General features: G+C 46.8%; 1 protein-coding gene across 3 annotated transcripts in view; it reads right to left on the bottom strand.

The window, feature by feature from the left end:
* SHROOM4 (shroom family member 4) overlaps nt 1-24,719 on the bottom strand; it is a 678,783-nt gene that overhangs the window by 345,535 nt on the left and 308,529 nt on the right. For all 3 annotated transcript variants that reach the window (XM_069648657.1, XM_069648654.1, XM_069648655.1), the window contains exon 2: nt 6,310-6,461. In XM_069648657.1, the coding sequence (XP_069504758.1) occupies nt 6,310-6,461 (152 nt within the window). The remainder of the gene's footprint in view (nt 1-6,309; nt 6,462-24,719) is intronic.

The following is a 24,719-nucleotide window of genomic DNA, read 5'->3' as shown; positions in this document are numbered from 1 at the left end:
CCAAAGTAAGGTACATTAACTCCAGGCAAACATAACGTGTATATTCATCCTAGTCAAAATAGTAACAATTGCTATAGAACAAAGAAGAAGAACCGTATAATCCCCATCAAAAGTAGTGAAAGCAAGTGATTATTTACTGCTAATCATGCACAGAGAAAAGGGTAAATGGACACAGAGCCCCTAGAAAGTGAAACTGCAGTGATCCTTGCACGGCAGGATGCAGGAGCACGCATTGTGATGGATGTTATTTCATGCCCACCATGACGTTTCGTGTGGGTTCTATGTATGGAAGAAAGCATGCAGCGCCCACATTAGATGAGTTTATGAAAGAGGTGATCAGAGCATAAACGTGGGCATTCACAAAGGCATATTAGAAATGTTTGCCCTCGTCTAAGGGCCTGTTCATCATTCACTGGACTTTTTTCCTCACTGCGCCAGCATTACACCTGGGCATCAGTGAGCCCATGGCATTGCACAGATGTTCCTCATCGTACCCTACCTGAATCTCACCACACTGACTCCATGGTAGCCCGACGCTGTAGAACAATAACTGCAGTTGTAGACTCGGTTATACACGACTGCAATCTGAGAGACACACAACCTGTAGGTGTTGGGTTATTTAGCCACCTGTCGCCTACCCATGGACATGTTAACCCCTGGTCATTCCTATCCCTTTCCTGTCACTTCCCTCCAAAAACACATCCTCTTGGGATCTCTTGCAGCTAGCTTTATCAAGCTTTAACATCAAACTCTGAGCTCAAAGTGTCTGCCAGTGTTATTTCAAAGCCTTCTTCTGCAAATTAAAGGCTTAATTTGAGCTCTTGACACTCTACTGGTTTTATAAAAATGTCTTCACGCAGCGTGCCTTCAGAATCTTTATTTATAAACTGCATGCGTGCCTATTAAGTCCTGTTAAAAACATACATTGGCAAAGCCAACAGGTTTGCCTTGTGCATAGGTACTAGATGGGCGTTTGCCCGGCACTGCTATTATGTGGCCTGGTACGAATACTCGCACCATTTTACAGCTTCTACAATTAATGGTCAGTTAGCATCATTGCGAGAGTGTCCATTAAATGCCCACCTCATGCCTACACAAAGGCCAAAAATGTGTTGCCATTGCCGATGCTGGTTTCTGGTACAGTCGCGGTTGTGCACTGTGGTGTCAACTGAGCAATGCCACTGTTCGCATCTCTAGTCATATAGCAGCTTAACCTGGTCTTGCAACCCCGGCATTTAACATATTTGATCTTTGATTCTCTCCATTAAAATGAGACAAACCCTAGTGTCTCTACCACTAACCACATACAAGCAAGCCAAATTACAGACTCTGATAGTACCGTCTGGTACTCATCAAAACCTCAGCATTCTCAACTGATTTCCCCTCCATCTCTCCACTAACAACCACCTCCCCTCTTTTCTTGCAGTGCGCAGTGCAACTAAGCAGCCAAAATGGCAGAGAGGGGCTTTATGGTACATTATACCGTGTGCAGGTTAAAAATGGCGGATGCTTGGGGGGGGGAAAGGGAAACCAGTCCCAAAAGGAAACGTGCCTTGCCAATTACCACTTTGTGGCACTTTTACTCCCCTGCTGATCAGCTGGAGCATGGGAGGGAACAGGACTGTGCGGTCTTTCCCCAGGGGGGCAGAGGAGATGGAGCAGTTGTCTGGAACCACTTCTGATTTATACAATCAAGAACAGACATTGTAAATCAAGACACCGAGTCTTCCATACTGGATACCCACCCAACTGGTGAGGTATTGCGAGAAACCAGAAAGTGTCTCACACACTAGTCTCCGGGGATCTGTCATCCAGGTGGCCAGGACACAGCCATCACTTTTAGATCCAGTTCCTGGGGGTGGACCAGAGCCAGAGATTCACCTGGCTGAGGGGCCTTCAGGGAGTGGGACACCGGATGGCGAGACACGGTATCCCATTCCCTACAACACCTATACCCCATCCCACAGACAGGATATTTAGGAACTCTAACCCCCTTGGTCCCCTTTTACAACACAAGCACTTTCACACGGACAGCCCGCAATGACAGAAAACAGACTAACACCCGAGCAGTATACCTGACATGTCCCAATACCATGGTCAGGCGAAGTCAGGCAAATACTGATCATCACATACACCTAACTTCCATTAAGCTTCCTCACACAGATAAAAGGTGGAGCACGAGAGCACACTCTGAGCTAGGCAAAGCACACGAGGAAACCACAGTTTTGAAACAGCAGTTTAATGAGAGAAGAAAAACGGCAAAACAGAAGGGAATCGCAAGAAGGGAAGCTCCCCGGACCTTTTCAACAAGGAAATGTTACTTTCCAGAAGCCACAAGAATAGAAAGCATAAAACCAGGAAACCAGGCTGAAGAATCCTGCATTGTGTGTCGAAGGCCCTCCTGCGTCAATAAAGGCGGAGAGAATCGCCAGCCACAGTGGTACCGTCCTTGGCTCCAAGATCAAAGCAGTGTCAATGAAAACACAGCCGGTGAGTTGGGGAGAACGATACACGACTTATGTATTAAACCACGGCTGCAAGCAGCAACATTGTATGGCGAATTCTGGAACGAACATTGTTAAAACAAGTGTGATAAGAGATGCAAGGAAAGTTGAACTTCTGATTAGTGATTGACCTTTCAAAGCAAGATATAATACCTTTGACAGAGTGTTCCAGCACCACAGGGGTGCTCAGTCGAAGGTCTCTGTTTGGTATCCAGCTGAGACATGGCAAAAGTACAAGTGAGAAAATATGATATTAAGAAGAGAACAAGTAATTGTGAATTGAATTGGTCCTGCGAAGGGTCAATCAAAATCCTGCGAACAGTCAAAAGTCTTCGATTTTGTTTAAATAAAGAAAGTTTGGAAAAGTAGGTACATTTGGTCCGAGCCCAGCGCAGGGAGACCAATTGAAGGTTTTGTGTTAAAGTGGGTCTGAGCCCGGCACAGCGGTACCGGGATGAACAGAAAATCAAGGGAGTGTTCTAAGCTAGAGTGTGCTGCCTTGTCCCATGTTGAAAACGTGGGGAAGCGAAGCCAACGCCTTGAATATCCTGACATATCATTTCCTGAACACTTTTCGTTAGAATAACATTGTTTCCCACACTATTTGTATTTAGATTAGAAGTAAGGATTGGCAATAGGTTTATTAGTATAGGCCCTTTTTGACAGAATCAACTAGGACTGTATTATTATTATTTGATGGTCTTGGTTGCTCCCATCTTTAGATTTAGGATTAGATAGGCGTTTTTCAAACCCAATTGAAGTGCAACAAACACCCTTGAACTGTGATCACTTGTGTCTGCCTTACTGGTTGATACCATGCCTTCCTTACAGTATAAACACAGCACCGGTGCATGACAACAGTTAATTCACAGCGGGCATGTGTCAAAACATCTATGTCAATGGTGCATGTGAATGGCTCCAACAACTTGCATATCACTTATGCATGCCCACAATTCTTGTATCGCTTGTTTGTGGCAGCAGCTTCAACAGTCCTCACCCTTGCCAACAACACTGACACCAGTCGAAAAATCCATCAACAACATCACAAAAATGAGCCTGAACATGTCACACAACAACTTGAACTTGGTGAGGGAGGGGGGATAGCTCAGGAGCAACGCATTGGTCTTGGAAGCAAGACAACTTTGAATCCCGATCTCGCAGCACGTAGAAACCAATCTCGGGTAGTAAGAGCGTTATAAAAAGGACAATTATAATTATAACCAGTCAACAATTCCAACATCCCTAGCATGCAAAGCAGGTCTCTCTGGAGGGGCATTCATTTTCCCCAACTTTCTGCTCTACAGTACATATTTGTCAACAGTAAAGTTGTGGTGCGAACGCACTTCATACTTTGAGAAGTCACCCCAAACTGAGGGCTTGTCCTGAATAGCAAGAGGTGGGAAAACATGCACGGAAGTGGCTCTGGTGGTTACAACTAGAAAGACTGATACTGAAAGTTTCTAAACAACCTCAACTGTGCAGAGACTATGCCCTTATGTGCCAGAGGACAGGGGGGTCTCAGACAGGCTGTTTAGTGTACCAAGTCTTGCACTTACACAGCTTTTTGTGCTGTCGAAGGGTTGTGGCAGATGGTCTGCAGGTTTTCAGAAACTTATTATAGGAACCTATATGAAAGATCTAGTTTGGAACCCCAACACATCTTTTGCCTTCACCATGTTTCATCGGACAGACACTTCCTCTGCTAATCAAAATCACACCATGGAAGTCGAGGAATCAGACATGGGTTTCATGCAAGATGGAGGCCTAAGGTACGAGTTGGATAATGAAAGAAGAAACCAGCTTCCATAAATAGGCACCTCATCAAGAGCAGAACATATGCCCTTTTGCTCAGGAAACTAAAATACATTTGTACAGCGTTGGCCAACTTCCATAGTATGCATGCTTGAACTGTAAGTGCAGGAATTTGCAACGCCCCTTTTAGTATCTGATAACTGAAACAACTGTCCATGGCCGGCCACCATTAACACTCCCCCAACCTCCTCTTAGGCAAGGAGCACCCAGATGGCCCTCATGGGCTAAGGCTACTAACCTACCATATACCTTGGGCACCAACTGGTCATCCCTCGTCACTCCCCAGGCACTCCACGCAAGCTCATCTGCAACCACTGCATACTTCCTATGAATTCCCGCAGCCCACCCTTCTCTCAGAACCCTCCTAACTCTTCCAATTCAGGATCAGCTGCACTCTCCTTCCTCCACTCCTTCTGCATCCCTGGCATGACGCACGCAACCTGCACACACTACACACTTTTCAAACACTCCTCTCCTTCACCGCGCACCGGCAACCGAGACAGACAATCTGCAAATGCATTCTTCTGGCACAGAACATACTGAACTACAAAGTTATAGTCCTGCAACTCCGCCACCCAATGAGCAAGTCTGTGCGAAACCGACACTACCCCCTTGGTGGTAAGTATATGCACTAGCGGTTTGTGGTCTGTCCGCACCACATAAGGCAAACCCCAAAGAAGTGTTCAAAAGTGTTTTAATGCCCAGGACACTGCCAGGGTCTCTTTCTCAATCACAGAGTACCCAGTCTCTGGGTCATGCAAGACCCTAGATGCAAATGCCACTGGCCTGCCAGCGCAGAGTGTGCCCCCCCCCCTTGAGACACGCTGCTGGGTCCGCCACCACCGATGAGCTTGTTGCCAGAAATGTGTGGTGTTCGTCCAGGAAGAAGGAGGCCCACGCAGAGGTAAGTTGTGCTGTAGCACCCTATGATGTATTTAAAGGCAAACTGTAACCGGTCAGAACTATATCAAGCAACATTCTATAGCACGTATGGCTCTTAACACCCAGCACATAATACAGGATCGCGTACACAAGCGCACACACACACCTACTAAGCTACGACACAGAACATGTCCATTTACTGACAGAACGCGAAAGAGGACTTAGACCCGTTTCAACAATATTTCACAGTGGTGCGTAGAGGTTTAGAAACGTTACTTTCAAGTAACAAAAAAACAAAAAAAAAATACTACAGGTATTTGTCAAAATGTTTAATATATGTAAACAATAAGAAGATCTAAAGTTGGGGAATGGAAGACTGACACGGCGGTTTACTGTTGAGAATCTCACACCACCAGCCAGAAAAACGGCAATTGCAGACAAACTCCAAAATAAAGTTAGTTCTGCTGTTTACTAAACAAAGAGGTACTCCTGACCTGCGGAGGAACAGTATGAGTGCATTCAGCGTGATGAGAAGACAGTGGGAGGTTTAACGCACGTTTTTTTTAAATCCGCATCATGAGAAACAGCATGTGTGCAAATGACCCGATTCCGGATTTCAATAAGAACTACCTTGAAACAGGACTCTTTTGGGCAAATGTTACACTCTATTCAATGGAAGATTTATTTGCGTAGCTCGGAAATCCCCATTAGAGGGTGCAACATTTGCACTCCCCAATAGCCATTGGCTGTTGATGTTTGACTCTTGGCAAGTAAGGAATGGTGGGCTGTGTGTATGAATAGAATGGAAGTGGCTAGTGACTTATGCCTGGCTAGTGACCCGTTACTCACACGCTTGCCTCCTGTAGTATTAGATTCGGCTTGGACTACCTGAAACAGGATTCCAGAAAGCCTACTGGTGTGCGGGGGTAACCGGGTCCCTGCAGAGTGGACCAAACTGCCGTCTGTAGAAGACATCCAGGGTGCACACTCTCCCATGTACATGTCTTCCAGCCAGTGGCTTCTAGACACAAACACCTCGCGGTCGCCATCCCCAGAGTGTGCGCACTACGGTCGTGCCTGCCCCTCCCCCATCCTAGTCTGTCTTGCTTACCTCCTGACTATCATCTTCAGGGTCCGGTAGGAGCCCTTGATGAGGATCAGCGCCTCCTGCCGGGAGCCGTAGAGTGGAGTGCCATTGATGTTCACCAGCTCGTCACCAATCTGCATCATGCGGCACAGGGCAGCCTTGCCGCCATCTTCAATCTGTGGGCAAAAGAAGGAAGGAATTAGAAGGACAGCATTTCACGGCAAGATCAAATGATTAAACGCCCGCATTCCCGTTTCCAATTGGAAGGGGATTATTCGGGCCCATTTTTTACGTTAGCATTCTGGGACGTGTAGTTCTGCAGACAAAATTATAAATCCAAGACAATAGGCCCCAGAATGTAAAAGAAAGAACAAAACAGAAATGGACTAACATCTACCAAATAGAATAGCACATGCTGGTATGCATGTCATCCCCCTCACCCCTTATAAAAACAAAGAGGTGGTAACATGATCAGGTGTTTCGTGGGGGCAGGGGTGCGGAAGTGTAAAAGATAAGGTTTTTACGAAATATAGATTCCATTAGGCACATTCCAATCTAACACAACATCCCTATACAAAACTTTGAGAGACTAGAGGGAATATTTATCTGGACCTCTTTAAGACAACCCTCAAAGCATCAAAAGACTAAACTAAACATACCACACTAATGCTTAAATGGTCCCTTGCTTCTCCAGTACCTTATTCTGATTCAGTCATGCATGCTGGTTAACTCATTAGATTACAACATACTCTTTCCAAACATTTTTTTTAAATCAAAAATATCAATTCAATGTATTTACTTTCAATAAAAACATCACTAAAATTGCAATAATAGTTTAGCTCTAATACAAAATATTGCACTTATGTCTAATATCAGTTATTGTACATTTGTCACTAGTTTTGGCACTGTTGACCACAGACAACATCCCACCTTACATGGGTGCAGCAATTACAACACATTTGCAATCCATTATTTCTGAGCCCCCTTTTGTGAAGGGAGATAGATCAGGGATTATAGCGTATCCCCAGACATTAAGGGTTGTGATGGGGCGATTTAGCAATACAAGTCACGAACAGTCTACCTTGAAACTTTCCACAAGCCCAACACGCACTTTGAAGCAGCTGGAAGGCAACACACAGCACTCAGCAAAATACCCCAATAAATACATCCTAGTAACCTAGCACGCAGACCATCACAAAGGCAGAGGTCTGAGAGGACGGGAACTGAAGGGTACCAGATTCCTCTTCTTTTCAGGAAAATTGTTCTCTTCCCTTTTCCACCTGGAGCTATCTAGAAGGCACTGGTTTGCATTTGTTGTGTTCGACTAGTCTGCTTGTGACAACGCTCATAGCCCTTCAGAGCCAAGAAGCCACACAAAGTGTGCGTTACAAATACAGCTAACGTAACATGAAGATCAGTTGCAAGCATGCCAACATGCCTCATTCCATTAAGGGGCAGGTGGTTCAGTCCTGTTGTATTCTTTGCATTCTGGGTCTTGGAAGATCCAGATTTATAATGGGAAATGCTGGACTTCAAATTCTACTATGCAAAGCAGCTTCTCTGGAATGTATAGATATGCTGGGAAAGCGGCCATGGGACGAAACACCAAATAAACCCTGGGTTTTAACGTTAGGAAATAGGATTAGGGTAATGGATTTATATGAAGATTTGCTGCCTTCCAGACGCAGAATGGCTTCACTACAGGAGTACAGAGCAATCAGCTACTCAGGCACTCATTTCTGCCGAATCTCAGACCAGGGACCCCTTGAGATGCAAGACTAAATTTGCAATGAGCTCTTGGCTCCACACATTTTACAACATGTCCATCCCGAATAATCTGATAAGAAATAGCGTGCTGGCCACGATGTGGTCCAGTGACCTCGGACTCACTATAGACCCAGGAAGTGTTTATGAATATTTTGCTGTGGTCTCGCTTAATATCAAAACAGGGAGATACAATATAAGATTATCGAGCAGCCCTATTATGCTCCCAGTAGATTATTTAATATGGGTCTGGTTCCATCTGCAGCATACTGGAGAAGGTGCAGCGGCATGGTGTGGGGTAAAGGACAGCCGCAGAGCGACCGTGATGGAGAGGCCATGCTAGGCCCCTATTGTGAGAGTGAAGCTGGCTAATGTGGAGTTCCATTGAAATATAAAAGCCAGTACAAGATTTCGACATGAGGCCTAGTGAAATGGAAAGAAATTATGTAAAACTGCAGCAGTGCATGCCGAAAGAAAAGACCCCTTTGAAACACTGCATTTGGAAGATCAAAAGGAGGAATGATGCCTGACATTTAAGAAATAAAGTCAAGTGACAGATTGAGTTAATAGTTAATCAGGAATAAAGAGACTTAATTTCCATCAAATGAAATGACAACCTGTAAAGAGAAAGGCCCATTTCGTTTTTGTAAAAGTGAACACTCGTTTCCTATGTTAACTGTGACCATCAGATTAGTGATGAATCTACCTCTGTTGTAATATAGTAGAAAAGAAAGATTGTATTTATGAACAGAACGCCTAGATATAATGCTAAAATGTTACATGTAGGCACATCTTGTTGATTTAAAAGCTTTATTTTCTGAAGTATAGATGCAGCTGGTGTTTTCGCCTCTGAACTGAATGGTCTGTGCCTTTGAAAATGTGAACCTAAGACCATTCGCTGAGGATCTCTAGGAGAAGGTCTGGTTTTCAGTTTAAATGCTAAAATATACAGAGAAGTAGATAGAAATGATGGGATTTGCAGATAACACAGCCAGCAGAAATTACCTTTAAGGTCAGGTCTCCCCATTAACTGTGCATTAGCTTCGAACAAAAATCTTTGAAGCCCAGGAAGGGAGGGCATGGTCAAATAGACCAGCCAGATGTCCTGTTCCGGTCATAGAAGAAAAATGCAACCCAAGAGTTGGTGGGGGCTATGTGAAACCGAGGGACTTGTGGTGCATTGCCATTGACGAACATTGAATACATTTTCTTGATTAGAAACTGCATCATACGTCCTAGTGAACTCATCCCGGGTTCATATTAAAGAGGATCAGAATCCTGTTGGGACCATGTAAATACGAATGTTGTGTAGTGGATACAACTTCAGTTATGAGGACAATTGTGATTTCGCTTTCTCATAATTCCGAGGTAATAGAAAGTTGTTGTGATGAGAGGTTATGGAAGTAAGGTAGGAATCAGGAAGCGGCAGATTTGTGACTATTACGGCTCAGGAGCAAATCGCAAAAATGGTAGCTCTGCCCAGGAAGGGCATGCCAAAATAAAATGAGTATTTTCGGACGCACAATAAAATATAGAACTCAAACATATATATGTGCCGGCAATTATCTGAAAAATTGGGGTAGCTGCCATGTTAGATTTTAGGACACTGAAGAAGTTAAACCCACTTGCCATTTTGGGATGATGCATCTTTCTCCTCCCTCAGTCTCCATCATTCACACCGCCTAACTCCTTGTGGTATCCGGTCATTGCATCTAAAACAAAGCATCGACAAACCATACCATTGAGAAAAAAAACATTGAATGCATTTTTTTCAATGATAAAGGGTTTAGTAAAAATGTGTTTTAAACCATTGAAAATGGGGGGGATGAAGGGAAACCCCTGTAAAAAAATGCATTCAATGTTTTTTTTTAGATGCTTTGTTGTCAATGCTATGGTTTGTCGATGCTTTGGCTGTCGATGCATTCACTAGGAACCCTCCTTGTCCCATTAGCAGGCAGTGGGCGTATTGGGGGGAGGAAGAGAGCTGGCCAATCAGTAGCGTGGGAAATATGATAATAATGGAGTGTCACCAGCCCTATAAGAGATCAGGTTTCTATCTGAGGGGGACTGACTTGCTGATCTTTCTTCGACTTTGACTGTTGGGACTTTTTTTGGACATCTGATTTTTCCCTTGACTTTCCCACTCTATTGTTGGGCCTTAAACATTGCGTGGGAGACAGACTGGAAAATCTAGAAGCTAGCTGGTCCTGCCATTTGAGGATTGAGGAAGACGGGTGCTGGGGACTACCCTTGACTGTAGACTTTGACCATATCTGCTGTCCTCAGAGGAGCCCTGCTGTTTCCCTGGATGTCCCTTAACTAAGGCCTCCCATGTAAGTAGATACATCCAAAAGCTATCAAAAGTGTGGAGGGGGGGATCTGCCAGCCTTAATCTCCATCTCGCATATAGGGTAGAGGGGTGGTACTGGGGAGACTTGTGGCACAATTTATTTAATCCAATTCAAATAATTCCACTAAAGAAAATCACTGATCCATTTAAATTGAATTGTGTTGGGAACTGCTTGCCTTAATCCTTTCCATTAAATTGTGGGGAGGTGAGATGATGTGTAGATCCTTAGTGCGTTGAATTGAAGTTAAATTAATTAATTCCATATAGAAAATCGCGGGATGAGTGTTTGAAACTAAAAAGTTCATGCCCCGTGTGTTGGAGCCGGTGTAGACAGTAAAGTACTTGGGTGACTAGCTTTCTGAAACCCCTGTCTTCTGTAAGGGGGGTGTCCATGATCCCAAAATAAGTAACCCTAAAATACTGCTATGCAAGTGAATGTAGAGGGTGCAAAACAAAATGTCCCATTTATTTCATGTAAATAAAAATCCCAAAATGATTTCCCATTGAGTTCCTTTTTTGACTTTGCCTTTCAAATAAAAAAAAAAATGAAACAATGTTGCTACTGTAGTCCCACTCCCTGTACCTTGCCTTCAGATCAGGGGAGTCATATCTAATTGATGGCTGGAGGGTGGGGGTTGCTGGGAGAAAGGAGTATTGTGCCAAACTAAGCAACCACTGTGTGTTTTGTATGTTTTCCATTGGTTAATTTGCAAGAAATCTGATGTAAAGTGATAACTGTCCATCTCTAAATTTTACCTGTGTGTTGTAGTATCTGTAAGTTTATTAGAAATATAAGTCGGTCAATTTGTGCAAGAAATTTGAATTTGTGATTGTGTAGTGCCACAGCATTGGTGGTTTATGTTTTGGTTGCTAGTATTCTTTGTCAAACCTTAAATAAATATATATTCTCGCTATACACCGGCCTGGTTCCTAGCTCATTGGTGGTAGAGGTTATTTGTTGTGGTGGTACGAAATAAGTAGGAGGCCTCACTAAAGTTGAATCTGTAGAAGTGATTTGGGTGTGCGCCACCTTGCTTTGGGGGGAAATGAACTCCCCGAGGAGAGTGATCATGGGACACATCCTCTCGTTCCATTTTGGGTAACAATTCTTCGAATTACCCATGTTCATGTCTCTGAGCTAGCATTGACTCAGGACTCTAGGCTGTTTGGGGAGGGGGGGGGGGGAAGAGGATTGGCATCAGGACCCATTGAATTGTAAACCTCTACATATCATGCTATTCTCTGTCCGTAAGTCCATTGTTCTTAATTGGAAAGTGGAAGCTCCACCCACCGAGTCTATATAGACATCTTTGCTTTCCAAGCTTTGCATTCTAGAGAGAAGTAGCTACAAAAGGATCTCTCATACTATACATGCTGACTAATTTAGGGAACTAGTGGAACCTTATATTTAACAACGAAATAGGGCATTGCCACGGACCTGGTCCCTGTATCCATCAAGCTTTTGTGTTAAAGCAGACCCTTGGAATATAAATGTTGCGATGTAGCTATACCATACTGTGCATCGGGCCCTGTGGATGAGGTATGGACATGGCGGGTCAATGAATGTATGTTAATGTTAAAGGATATTTGTACTGTGCACTATCGCCACCGGAGTGGTCCACTGGCGCTCTGAAAAAAGGGAGTGGTGGGGGGTGAGTTACTGGGGATAAGCTGGAAAAGTGCAAGAGAGTAGTGATGTGCTGTTGGCAGCCTCAGCCCTGTGGGTCCGTTGGCTGGGCTTGGGGCTTTTTACGGTCGGTAGTCGTCGTGTGCTGTTGTGCAAGTCTATGTGTGGTTTGTTTTGTTGTTGCAGTGTAGTGAAGTTTATACGGATTGCTGCGTTTTAGGTTTGTGGTTGTGTTTGGTTAGAGTTTGAGAGGTGTATGCTGAGGGATGAAATTGTTAGTCGATTGGTTAGTTGGTAATGCTGTCCTTGCAGTTTTGTATATGTGATGCTTGCTATCATTCACTATTCCATCTGAGTGTGCCATTGCTATTCTTCAATATTCTGTCTAGATGTGAGGCAGGCCAGTGATCACGATTCTATCCAAGTGTGGCACATGCCAACATTCACATTTCTATCTAGATGCGACGGAAGCTTGAGTTAAGAATTCCATGCAAGTGTGGTACATACTAACATTCATGTTTCTATCTAGATGCAACGCCAGCTAAAGTTGAGAATTCCATCTAAGTGTGGCACATGCTAGCATTGTTACACCTGTCTAAAGGTGACGCAGGGTAATCTAGACCGTTCTCTATATATGTGTCGATAGGTAACATTGGTTAGCACGCTAGTGTGTAGTGGAATGCAGCATTTACAGTTTAGCCAAGAAAGGATTCAGGCTGGTGGTCCAGGAGTCTCTCTAGGTATGCAGGTGCAATTCTATTGCAGTTTACGCTATGGAAGGTAAAGTAGAGTGGTGAGGGCTTTCTGGAGTATAGTGATTACTCTACACCCCACCCATGCCACAATCACGGTTTTGTTGGTGTCTGGCTTCCTTTGCTTACACAGCGCACACCTACAGAGACATCCTGGAGCCGCCAATGCAGGAGCCGCCCTTTCCCTTGGGGTCCCCAGCCGCGTGGGCTGCCAGGCAGATGGCAGCCCAGGAGAGATCCAAGCTAGGGAGGGGTGGGCCAATAGGAGCCTGGGGGAGGGTGAGGGAGGTGGGACAAGGCTGGGGGAAGCGGCAGCTGGAGCAGGGAGGCCGCGAGGGACACGCTGGGGGTGCAGGACCATATGATGGTAAAAGGGGGTCAGGAGCACCCCAGAGGCCCATGCTTACCTGAGGCCTGGATGGAAAAGGCTCAGGAAGCGATGGTGCAGTGGGCTAGGCCCACGCCTGCATCGGTGTGGATTTAACCAATAGGAGCATGGGGGAGGCGAGGGAGGCGGGACAAGGCTGGGGGAAGAGGTGGCTGGAGCAGGGAGGCAGCGAGGGACAGCTGAATCCCACTATGTGTATTCTGTTTGCCCTCTGCCTATGCCTGCATTTTCTGTGGACACGGAGCAATGGCCTGAATCTATAAACGACCGCTTTGGTGGCGGGGTCTGTCGTATTTTCAACATAATCCTGCACTGTGCCTAACGAAACGTGCCAATGGTATGAGCTGATCATGTTTTGGCCCACCTTTTGATGTATGCTTACCTAGCACTTCTTGGAGGGGGAGGCGGGTGTGTTGGACAGGTATTTTAAGGAAGCATAAGACAGTTCGGTAATCACTCTGTCCTCCTTGGTTGTGTGATATGTTCTGTTGAATCTTATTAAAAAGATGTAATCTAATGTTGGAAATAGGAGCCAGTCTCCTTTGGTAGACACGGATGCAGGGGGGCATTTCTGCATCTTGCAATGTGCATCTGTTCCTACTGGTGGGCAGGTCTAGACCTGAATAGAGTATCGAATAATCAGCTAGACTTGCATAGGAGAATAAAATCATGAGATGCCAGCGTAGAAAACTGGTCTTAAACAGCCACCGTTCGGACCAGGTGGACTCAGTGGCAGCGGGACTCAATGTTTCATTCCTGTGAGCTTACGTGTCCATCTAATGCTTCATGGAGGTGTGGTCTTGGTTAACGGCAGCTAATACATAGTACTAAAACGCAGCCTATAACGAGGATTTGAAAACGAAATGACAAGATTTGGTACTTGAGTCACAGTGACCTTAACTGGCGTCGAAATCGTGAGTCTTGGGTAATTTGGCCTCAAAATGATCGCACAAGGACATAATTGCAAGCGGGGTCGTCGCTGGAATCGATTCAGATGGTGGAATTGCGGGCTTCCGTGGGATGCTTGGAAGCCATTGGGCCAAAGGGGGATCCGGGACGAGGGGAACATGCAGTTGGTGGGGGGTATTTCATGCACTAGGGAATCCTTGGAAAATTCCACCCCCACCACTAACCCCAGGGCTAGTAAAACCGTTCACTGCCTCCAATTAGCGTCAATGGGACGGGCTGGCGATTTTACTAATGACTAATGAGCTGTCAGAAAATGCACCCTGGCGTGCTTAGCAGCAGGAGACCAGCAGACAAGACCAGCAGACAATAAATAGCAACAGTGCTTCCACCCCCCCCCCCCCCCTCCCGGGGGCCGCAGAAGGAATTTTAATGGCGTCACTGATCTGGGGGTGCCATGGTCACGAAGTATCTCTCAGCCCCTCGACCCCCCCAACCGTTAAGTTAAAAACCTTTGCTTTTCCTGCTTATTTCACACAACACACGAGTTTCTTTCTCTAAACTGTGGCGTGTGAGTTTCCCTATGCTCTGAATACCTTGCTGCAAACATCTAAACGATTTACAAGCCTGCAGTCCTGAGCTAAACAAGGGCCTATCAGGAGGGCCGAGGATCACGTAAGATTCCATACTGCCCTCATCCTGGTGCAGGTAGCAATAACACCAGCGCCCAGAGCCAGGGGTGTTGCAAATGTGAGGAAGCCACGGGCATCCACCTTTCCCCTTCGCCCCCCTCCATGTGGAGGAAATGAAGGGGCTGCGCAGGAAGTCAGGGCCTTTCTTCTCGTCACCGGTACAGAGGCGTGGTATAAAAACATTTTAATACCGAGGGTCCGTCTCCCTCCTTTGAGTAAAAATATTGTTTCGGGACCCCTTCGCAAGCTAGAATTGCTTATAATTTCTATTAAATGCTTATATTTAATATTGAAGCAGTTACCGTAATCCCCTTTTAAAGAGACTTGCCCCCCCACCCCTCCCTGTCAGTCCCACAGTTTGAAGACGACTGGCATAGAAGCAGAGCCACAAAGGAGCAAAAAACAAAATGAGGGTGTCCCAGGACTGCCAGTCAAGAAAGGAGAAGTCAGAGGGTGGTCATCGGTGGCACCGCCAAAAAAGGGTGGAAGAGGAGGCGGGCCAACAGGGAGTGCAAAGTGCCGGCTAAAATGTTTGAATCCTTACAGGCATCGACATCAGCATCCAAGGCCACCCTGGGGAATATTGTTTAGAGGTCCCTGATCTTGATGCACGGTCAGGATTCCATCATGCTATCCCGGGTGTTAATAGGTGTCCTTTCCAAAACCACCACAAGGAAGAGCGCAAAGTAACTGCTCACAGGTGGACAGGGCCGGCCTTAAGGGCAGCAGCACCCTGGGCGAATTGGCACCCACCATTGCCCACCGCCACCCCCTATGCTACAGGGGGCGGGGCAGAAGGGGGGGCAGGGCCAGGATGGGCCACTATTTTTTTTTCTTTTTATTTAGCCTCCTCACCAGCCTCCTCACCCCGGCAAGGAAGTAATGATATGAATAGGGCGCGTCAGCACCCTATTGTCATTAAATTAGCCCACCGCAGAGGGTGCATTTAATGACAATGAGGCGCCTGCCAAGCCTTCTGCCACTAATCCAGCTCGGGGGAGCCCTTGAAAGACTCCCCCGAGCTAGCATGGTGGGGGGCTAATGGCGCCATTTGTCATTAAAGGTGCCCGTGGCGGCGGGTGCATTTAACAGCAAAAGGCTGCCTGCCGCGCAGTCTCCCACAACACCAGCTCGGGGGAAGCCCTTGAAAGACTCCCCCGAGCTGGCCTGGTGGGGGTTAATGGCGCCCTGGGGGGCGTGGCGCCCCGGGCGGTCGCCCGGCTCACCCCACCATAAGGCCGGCTCTGCAGGTGGGCACTGTGAAGCAAGAATGAAAGCGCCCCGGGCAACCTTTGCTCGGGCAGGCAGGGACCTGACAAGCTGCATGCTGTTGTAGGCGAGCGTGGCGATGGTGTGCCCCAGAAGACTTGAATCCCTGGGGTGGGCCACCACCACAACACCACCAACGTGCACGCTGCACTGCACAGGATGTCACGCCTCTCAAGAGTTTTTTAAATATCAGTGCTGGCTGGCACTCACTAGCCAGCCAGTGCGGATATTAAATATATGGTGAGAAAAACATGTGTGCCACTCAGAGGATGTTTTTTTGGTTTGTTAAAAATCAGGGCTAGTGCTAATTCAGAGTGCCAGGCTGGTGGGAGGGTGATGGGGTTAGGGGGTACACTGGGCAGGCTGACACCCTCCAGTCCCCACCACTGGCCGCAAGGTAGGGTAACCAGATTACTTTGCCACCAAGAGGCTATTTTTCCAGTCTCAATCTTTGATTAAGAAACTAATGCATGACTTCCAGTGAGCAATGAAGCTATGAACACTTGATGCAAATGCTGTGCACAAAGTTATCCTTGGGCTGAAAAGGTTGCATCCAAGTGGCATGGAGTTTAGATCCAGTCACCTTACCTTAAGCTTGCACCAGAACAACTCTGCACCTACAGCTATAGGACGGGACTAAATCGGAAGTCAGTGGTCAGGGCTGGCCTTGGGGTAGGGCGGGCCGGGTGACCGCCCAGGGCGCCATGCCTCTCCAGGGCGCCATTAGCCCCTGACCGCGCCAGCTCGGGGGAGTCTTTCAAGAGCTCCCCCGAGCTGGCGCAGTGGGAGAAGGCGTGGCAGGCACCCTTTTGTTATTAAATGCGCCCGCGACCATGGGGCACATTTAAAAATAGGGTGCTGAGCACCCTTTTCACATGATTACCTTCTCGCTCCAACGGGGGAGCGAGGTGGTTTTCATTGGAATAGGGTGTTCATGCATCAGCATGAGCGTCCTGTTCCAGTGATTAACCCCCTGCGAGGCGCCGGAGCGAGGAGGAGGTAATCATGTGAATAGGGTGCCAAGCACCCTATTTTTAAATGTGCCCCATGGTCGCGGGCCGCTGGTGCGGGCGCATTCAATAACAAAAGGGCACCTGCCACGCCACCTTCCACCACGATGATGTATTTAACAAAAATGTGGCGCATCCTGTCCCGCCCACTGTTGATCAGGGGAGCGTAGGGTGGGCACCAATTCGCCCAGGGTGCTGTAGCCACCAAGGCCGGCCCCATCAGTGGTGATCTCATAGCCCAGCGCAACCAGACCACTGCATGCAAATGGCCTCGCTTGTCATAATTACAGATTACAGGCGTGTGTAGCAGAGGCATAGGCAGGGTAGGGCAGGAGCAGGTAAGGCCCACCCAAAATCTGTAAATGCCCACTCATCAGTGCTGTGTGAGCACTTACAGATGTTAATGTCACTGCAGTGGGCCCAACTACATTAGCTTCAGGTCCCCTATGATAGGCAATCCTGGCTATGCCTCTGGTGTGCAGTGGCATACCTAAAGGAGTGCAGGTTACATCATCTCATGTCAGCATTCTGCCAGCAGCCAGGTACGCTTCACTGTTATTACAGCGCGGTTCGCATTCTTCTGTGCTAAAGTCACTGGGCTGGCGATTTGGAACAGCAGCCACCGGTTGACTAGAGTTTCAGACACCTGTGTACTATTTCTGGGATTCCAGTGGGAACCAGATTTTTATCACCCAAACATTTTGCGTAGTTCCCAGCATTTTACAATAAAAAAATATAACTTTTTAAACACTTAAGGGCGAGCGTGTTCGGTCGTAATTCCCATTTCTGCCGGTACATTACATTTCCAGCGTGGTTTTCAGGACTCCTCTAGACCACAATGGAAGCCGACATGGCCACTATATGCTGGCTCTCCTTCGGCAGAACATGGTGTGGGTGTGTCCCTGTGGGTGCAAGATCAGAGAGCCAAGGCAGGACAAGCCACAGCTGTGCATGGACGCCCACATGAAGGCTTGATTCACAGAGCATTTTCCTATGGGATTGCACCATTATAAAACACTTCTGTGAATCGGGCCCTAAATCGCCTAGGAGATTCAGACTGCCCAACTGACTAATCTGGGAGACAGAGGCAGGCTTAAACCATCATTAGGTCAAATTAAGGATACCGACAGTCCACTTGGGCAGACTGCACTGTGTTTCCTGCCTGGTGGACTCCGCCTGCCTGAGCAGTGAAGTGGGCCTCACTGCGCATTCCCTACTTGCCGGTTCTATGGGGCAGTGTATGCAGCAAGGCCTGTGAGGGACCCAAGAAACAACCAGAGCCAAATGTTCTCTGGAAGGCAAAACTGCCAGATTTATTATCTTTCGTACATTATCAACAAATGCGACAAAGCCGTACATGAATCTCATCACCAATGATGGTTAAATCACAGGTATATCATCAATTACATCATCAATAATGTCATTGATGTTCTATAGCGTGGGGCAATAGAAGTGCCAGTCCCCTCACCCCCATGCTCCGGGAATTGCCTGAGGGAAATATGTGACCCCCCCTAAACCGACCAGACCCGCTCCCCCCGACCAGTGAGGACCGCTCTATGAGCTCCTGGCACGACACCACACCGCTCCGCGCTGTGCGTACTAGTCACATTACCTAAATCTGCAATAAATCTCCCTTCCAGGGACCCAAATGGTTGAGCCCCTAGCTTAATTCAATGCAATGTGCCCCAACCTACCACAACACACCAACAAAACCCCTGATCTAAAAGGGCGGGTGGGTGGTAAAACAAACAAATGCTGCCCATGAAGCTTAACTGTCCCGGGTGGTGCAAAAGAGAGGCCAGGCACATTGTGCCCCCCCACCCACTTATACCCGCCCGGGACCCTGGTCTACCACTTGCAGTGCCTGCCATTGATGTCCTGCGCCGATCGGTGCTGCAGTGGTCTAGCCCCTCTTCTGGGGCCTATCAAGAACAGACAGACAAAAGTGATCCCAGTTCAAAGGTGTTTATTAAACTGCAGAGGTAGGGTGGAAAAACGCCTAAATCTAAGATGGGCGCAAGCTATGACCATCAAATCAAAATAAGTTAGTCCTAGTGGCGTCTTGTCAAAATAAAAGGACCTATACAAAAAAAAAAAAAAAACAAAAAAAAAAAAAAAAAAAAAAAAAACACTACTGCCAATCCTCACAACTAAATACCAAAAAGAGTGTGGGATAGGATTCACAACAAAGAAGTGTTCACAAATGATAAGTCTAGACGAGGTAGCCGGGGAGTCTCCCTTCACCACGTTTGGAGCACGGGGCAAGGTGGGCCTTCTGAGTACAGCACACGCTCAAGCTTTCTCAGCACGAGACAACAGTTCCAGCTTTGGTTATCAGGACCTTTGGTGGTTAAGTGTTCTCTTGCCTTATGAGGAGCCGATAGCCTCCAAAAATAAGAAACAGTTCCTTTCAAAAGTATGTTGGGTGATGGCTTTCACTCTTAGATCCCCCTCTTTCGGCCTAGACCCACACAGTTTTTATCACTATCAGGACCTTTGGTGGTTGACTTTCTTGCTTCCGAGGGCCTTATAGGTTCAATTATAACCAAATGTTCCTTTCTCGTTTACACTTGAAATGATGATTCTTCACCCTTGGGTCTCCCTCTTCTGGGTGAAGACCTGTGTCGAATATCAGCCTCCCTCCCGTCTGTTTCACTCCAGCTTATATTCAAAATGACTTCTCGGTTGCATTCACGTGTCGTTGGGGTGATGGCTTCTCACCTCAGGATCTCCCTCTTCTGGGCGCACATCCTTTTTGAATGATTGCCTACCTCCGTCGGGCTCACTCTGACTTTTGCAAAGATATTTCCTTCTTGGCATTAACAAATCTTAATGTCTTTTTAAACAGTTCCCCACGGACCTCCCTCTGCCAGGTTCACTTTTGTCAACACACTGTTTCTTGAGATTTTAGAATGCACCCCTCTTTATTGGCATCCCTCCGTCGGGTTTACTCTTGCCACTTTAAATTTGCTTTTGCTTTCTCTTGATGCAGGATTCAGTTCCCTTGTGTTCTCAAAGATTTGACTGTAGAGGGATTTTCCTAGACCCCTGTATGACCACTTTGACCTTTCTTGGCGGCTCTCCTACAGCCTTCTGGTATCAGTAGTTTCAGTCAACAAGGGATCAACCAGAGTGTCGGAGTGAGCACCCAATTGGTGCCGATCCACTCTGTAGCTTGTCTTCCCTTAACAATTTGAAAGTTGTAACGATTTACAGTTCTTTGAACTTTCCTAAATGTGCCACTTTGTGACTTTCATTCACCACAGTCTGGTTTCTTATCGGTTCTCCCCTTGACTCACCGGCTGTGATGTACCGCTTGGCTTTCCTTGTATCTGGAGTCAAGGCCGGTACCACAGCATCAGGTGTCTCCCTCGGTCCTTATCGGCATAGGCACACTCAGTGTACCGTTGACATCGGCTGAAACGCACTTGAGCCATCGTTCAAGTTCTTACGATTCCTTCCACAGCGGACTCGCGGGTCTGGGTCGGAAAGGGCAAGGTCACTTCTCTCCTGGTCAGCCTTTCGGTTCTAGACGCCTTTCTCCTCCTCTTGAACTGCCGTGCCTGGATAGCTGTCTCGTTGTGCAGTCTGCTTTGCTCGTATTGTGCGCTCATGCTCCACTTTCTATCCCTGTGGGGTAGGGAAAGGGCTGTCAGATGAGTGTAATCTTAGTCAATTGCCTGACTTTGCTGGACCTTTGTGTTGGGACATGTCAGGTAAACGGCTTTGGTGTTTTTCCGTTGTCTTTCGTGGTGTGTTAAAGTGTTTGTGTCAGAAAAGTGGGGGTCGAGGGTAGAGTGTTTGAGTGTCCTACGTGGTAGTTTGGCAAAAAGTTGTTACAAGAAGGGGGATATCATGTCTCACTCGTCAGTGTCCTACTTCCACTCCATGAGGTCCACCCCCAGGAACGGGATCCAATAGCGATGGCTGTGTCCTGGCCACCTAGATGACATGCCCCCGAGGACTGGTCAGGTCGACAAATTCAGGTTTCTCACACCTCCCAATACGGCACCCTGCAGGATTACCAGGGCTTCTTCAATTCCTGAACCGGGCTGCACTCCCAACAGGTTAAGGGAGCACAGCACCTCTGCATCCAATCAGCATGCAATGAATGATCTGTAGGTAGTGTCGGTTGTAACCCAGCAGTAACACCGGGCAGCAACTATAGTAAACACCGGGGTCGAAACTGCACTGGTTCTTCAATGTGAAGTCGTGGTTGCATTCTGCTGATCGAGCCAGCACAGAAAGTTAAGCCATAGAGGTGAGCCACATACAAAATGCCAATCGGTGCAAACCTGGAAATGGATCATCTTGGATTGCTGGGGTTGGCATCAGCACCCTCGGGACCAGATAAATTAGAAAGCGCATTAAATGATCAGATTCCATTTAAAGTAGTGCGCACGTGTAAACCGGGTATTGGAGCCCATCATTACACAACCATGCTAAAGACAGTACACAAGGCAATACATTAGACTTAGAGAGACGGTCTAGCAAAATGGTTACCATTCAAATGTTCAAAACATTTAACATGCCATCAGTGTTCTCCCACTAGTGTACCCGGGAAGGGGAGCTTTTATTGCAGTCAAATTTTAAATAGGTTTTAAATTCGCACGTGAGAAGAGTAAAAGAACATTGCTGGAAATATGTTGGTCTCTTCTCCGAGAGAATACTTGAGTGAACTGCAGTAGCCAGGCCAGTCCAGCTGTGAGTAGCCGACTGTACCAGCGGCCATTGACAACAAAGTGCCACATTAAACCCTGTGAAGACTACTAGGCAGTCGAACTGTTGTGCCCCCCCTCACAGATTATCTCTCAATGGGATTTTAATTTTCTGCACTGCTTGATTTTGATCCATTGTCACAGGGCCACTAAAAGGACTGGGCCCCATAGGCCGGTGCCTACTTGGCCTAATGGATAATCCAGCACTGAATAGCAGTGCATCGACAGCTGGTGTGTGAGGGGATGGTTGCGCCTTCATCGGGTAGATTGTGATGCACAGGTTTCATATCACGCAGTCAATTGAAGATGCATCCTCTTTCCAGCACCTACGGTTGCCAGTTTTGGACTGGCGCTCATGTCCAGTATGGTCAAACTCGCCAACATCCTCTAGTTATGACTGCAGGTCTCCCATGGTGGGCCCAACGTTATTGATCTCTGCAGCGCTGTGTGTGACGCTGAGCCAGAGTTTGAGTGAAGGCTCGTACATTGCTCCAACCGGCTTTGGGCGGACCCGGCCCATCCGGCATTCTGAAAACGGGCCACGTCTGGGTTGGAAAGTTCTTGTATTCATGAGGACTGGCGTACTAAAGCATTGGTATGGAGGATGGGAGTGAGGGCTGCTCTATGAATTCTACCGAGGTACAGTTAACGTAACCCAACCACAACCTTTAACAGCCATCCACCACCCCAACACCCGAATAAAGGTAAATGTTACTTCATGATGCTCCTCTCGACTCCAGCCAAGCAATCACCTGACAAAAACATCCACATTGGCAATGCTCTTCCTAAATAGAACTGCCCAAGACAAAGCTGCAAATGCAGGAGACAGTGATCTATAAAACAGACAAAAGACCACTGCAGAATAAAACAAATATAACTATAAAAACACAAAAAAGTTAGGTATCAGTAAGGCATTAATAGGACTTCAACATTATACTAACCTATTCATAAAACCGGTTTGGGGGGAGGAGGGGGTTTGTGCACTTTCCTTTCTTCCCTTCCCATGTTACTCCCCCCAACCGACCGGTTACCATTTGGTCTGGGGGTTACACCAATGAAGGTCTTATGAAATGTCCCTATGAAGTTGCGAAGTCTATGTTGTCAGACCTGGTAGAGGCGAGCAAAGAACAGTATTTACAGCCATTACAGCTCTTAATTCTGTAGGCCTATTGGCCACGTACACAGTAAGTGTCCAACACATTCGTAGGTTCCGTTCTCTGAGCCCACATCGCACCAACCATTTAACTGGGCGTGGGCGTACTCACCGTTAATCATCGGACCAGGTGCAAGAGAGTGGGCCTCGTTCCACGCATCCCTGCCCTAAGCCCCCTTTTGAGGAGATGCCGAGCCTCTCTGCAATGGAAAGGCCACCGTGGTCTTCCCCGGAGCCGAAAGGAAAGGGCGGTCTAAAGCGTTGAGCAACTTCAGCCCAAATATAACATGTGGGTTGTAGTTCCCCTTTTAGACAGTACTCTCAATTGAACAGGTCTGAAAATAGAGTATCTGTTTTGCTCTGTCATTTGCGCAATACTCTCAAAGTTCTTCTTTCATTTTAAGATCCAATTCTGTTCTAATGGCACCCAGCGGTATTGGTTTGTTTTTCATTTTATGATCTTATAAAGATGGAATGCTTTCACAGTGAACATACTTGGAGCTCATTTTGAGGGCATCCACCAAATACACACACGTATATGCACATATATTATATACATAGAGGTCGGAGTGTGGCCGTGCGGGGGTGGGCGATGCCTGGTTTAGGGAAGGGTGCGAGGGGGTTCTCTCCCATAACAAAAAGGGGGCGTAGTGAGATTCTATCAAAAAGTTAACCAAAACAACCACGATCTAGTGAAGGTCTTTTTATCCCCGTAGAACCTGCTAACACAACATATCACAATTGTACAAGTCCAAGTCCATGTCCCGAGGGCAACTCCCAGCCCTGATATTTCAGGTCACATTTACATCTACATTTAGTAATTTATATCGTGTAGGCTTGAGGGCGCCAAATTAGTCAAACAACAAAAAATATTAAAAGAATGAGGAATAAAAGATTGAAGCGCTGTTAAAAACCATAACAATAGAATTATTTACAAAGCCACGTTTTAAGCTCGCTTTTAAAAACATCAATGGAGTTGAATTCTCCAAGAACGGATGGAAGATCATTCCAGATTCTTGGTGCAGCATGCATAAAAGCTGGTTTGCTGGCCATGACAGTATTGGATTTCGGAATGTGTAGCAGGTTGGTGTTATTAGATCTTAAACACCTGGTTTGCACCTTATCACTTATTAAGGCTTGAAGATACTCCGGCATCCTAGCCTCGCGACACCTGGTTTGCACCTTATCACTTATTAAAGCTTGAAGATACTCCGGCATCCTAGCCTAGTGACACCTGGTTGGCACCTTATTGCTTATTAAAGCTTGAAAATACTCCGGCATCCTAGCCTAGTGACACCTGGTTTGCACCTTATCACTTATTAAAGCTTGAAGATACTCCGGCATCCTAGCCTAGTGACACCTGGTTGGCACCTTATTGCTTATTAAAGCTTGAAGATACTCCGGCATCCTAGCCTAGTGACACCTGGTTTGCACCTTATCACTTATTAAAGCTTGAAGATACTCCGGCATCCTAGCCTAGTGACACCTGGTTGGCACCTTATTGCTTATTAAAGCTTGAAGATACTCCGGCATCCTAGCCTAGTGACACCTGGTTTGCACCTTATCACTTATTAAAGCTTGAAGATACTCCGGCATCCTAGCCTAGTGACACCTGGTTGGCACCTTATTGCTTATTAAAGCTTGAAGATACTCCGGCATCCTAGCCTAGCGACATTTAAAAAACGTAAGGGCAAAGCGATAAACAAGTCTGGACTCCCCAGGGAGCCAGTGTAGGTTACGGCGAGCTTTGGTGAGGTCATTTGCATTCTCACTGCGCTATTCTGCACCACCTGTAATCTTTTACA

The sequence above is a fragment of the Ambystoma mexicanum genome, chromosome 2q, assembly GCF_040938575.1.
Source record: "Ambystoma mexicanum isolate Mex_15411 chromosome 2q, UKY_AmexF1_1, whole genome shotgun sequence".
NCBI classification, from domain to species: Eukaryota; Metazoa; Chordata; class Amphibia; order Caudata; family Ambystomatidae; genus Ambystoma; species Ambystoma mexicanum.
This window is presented reverse-complemented; position numbering and strand designations above follow the sequence as displayed.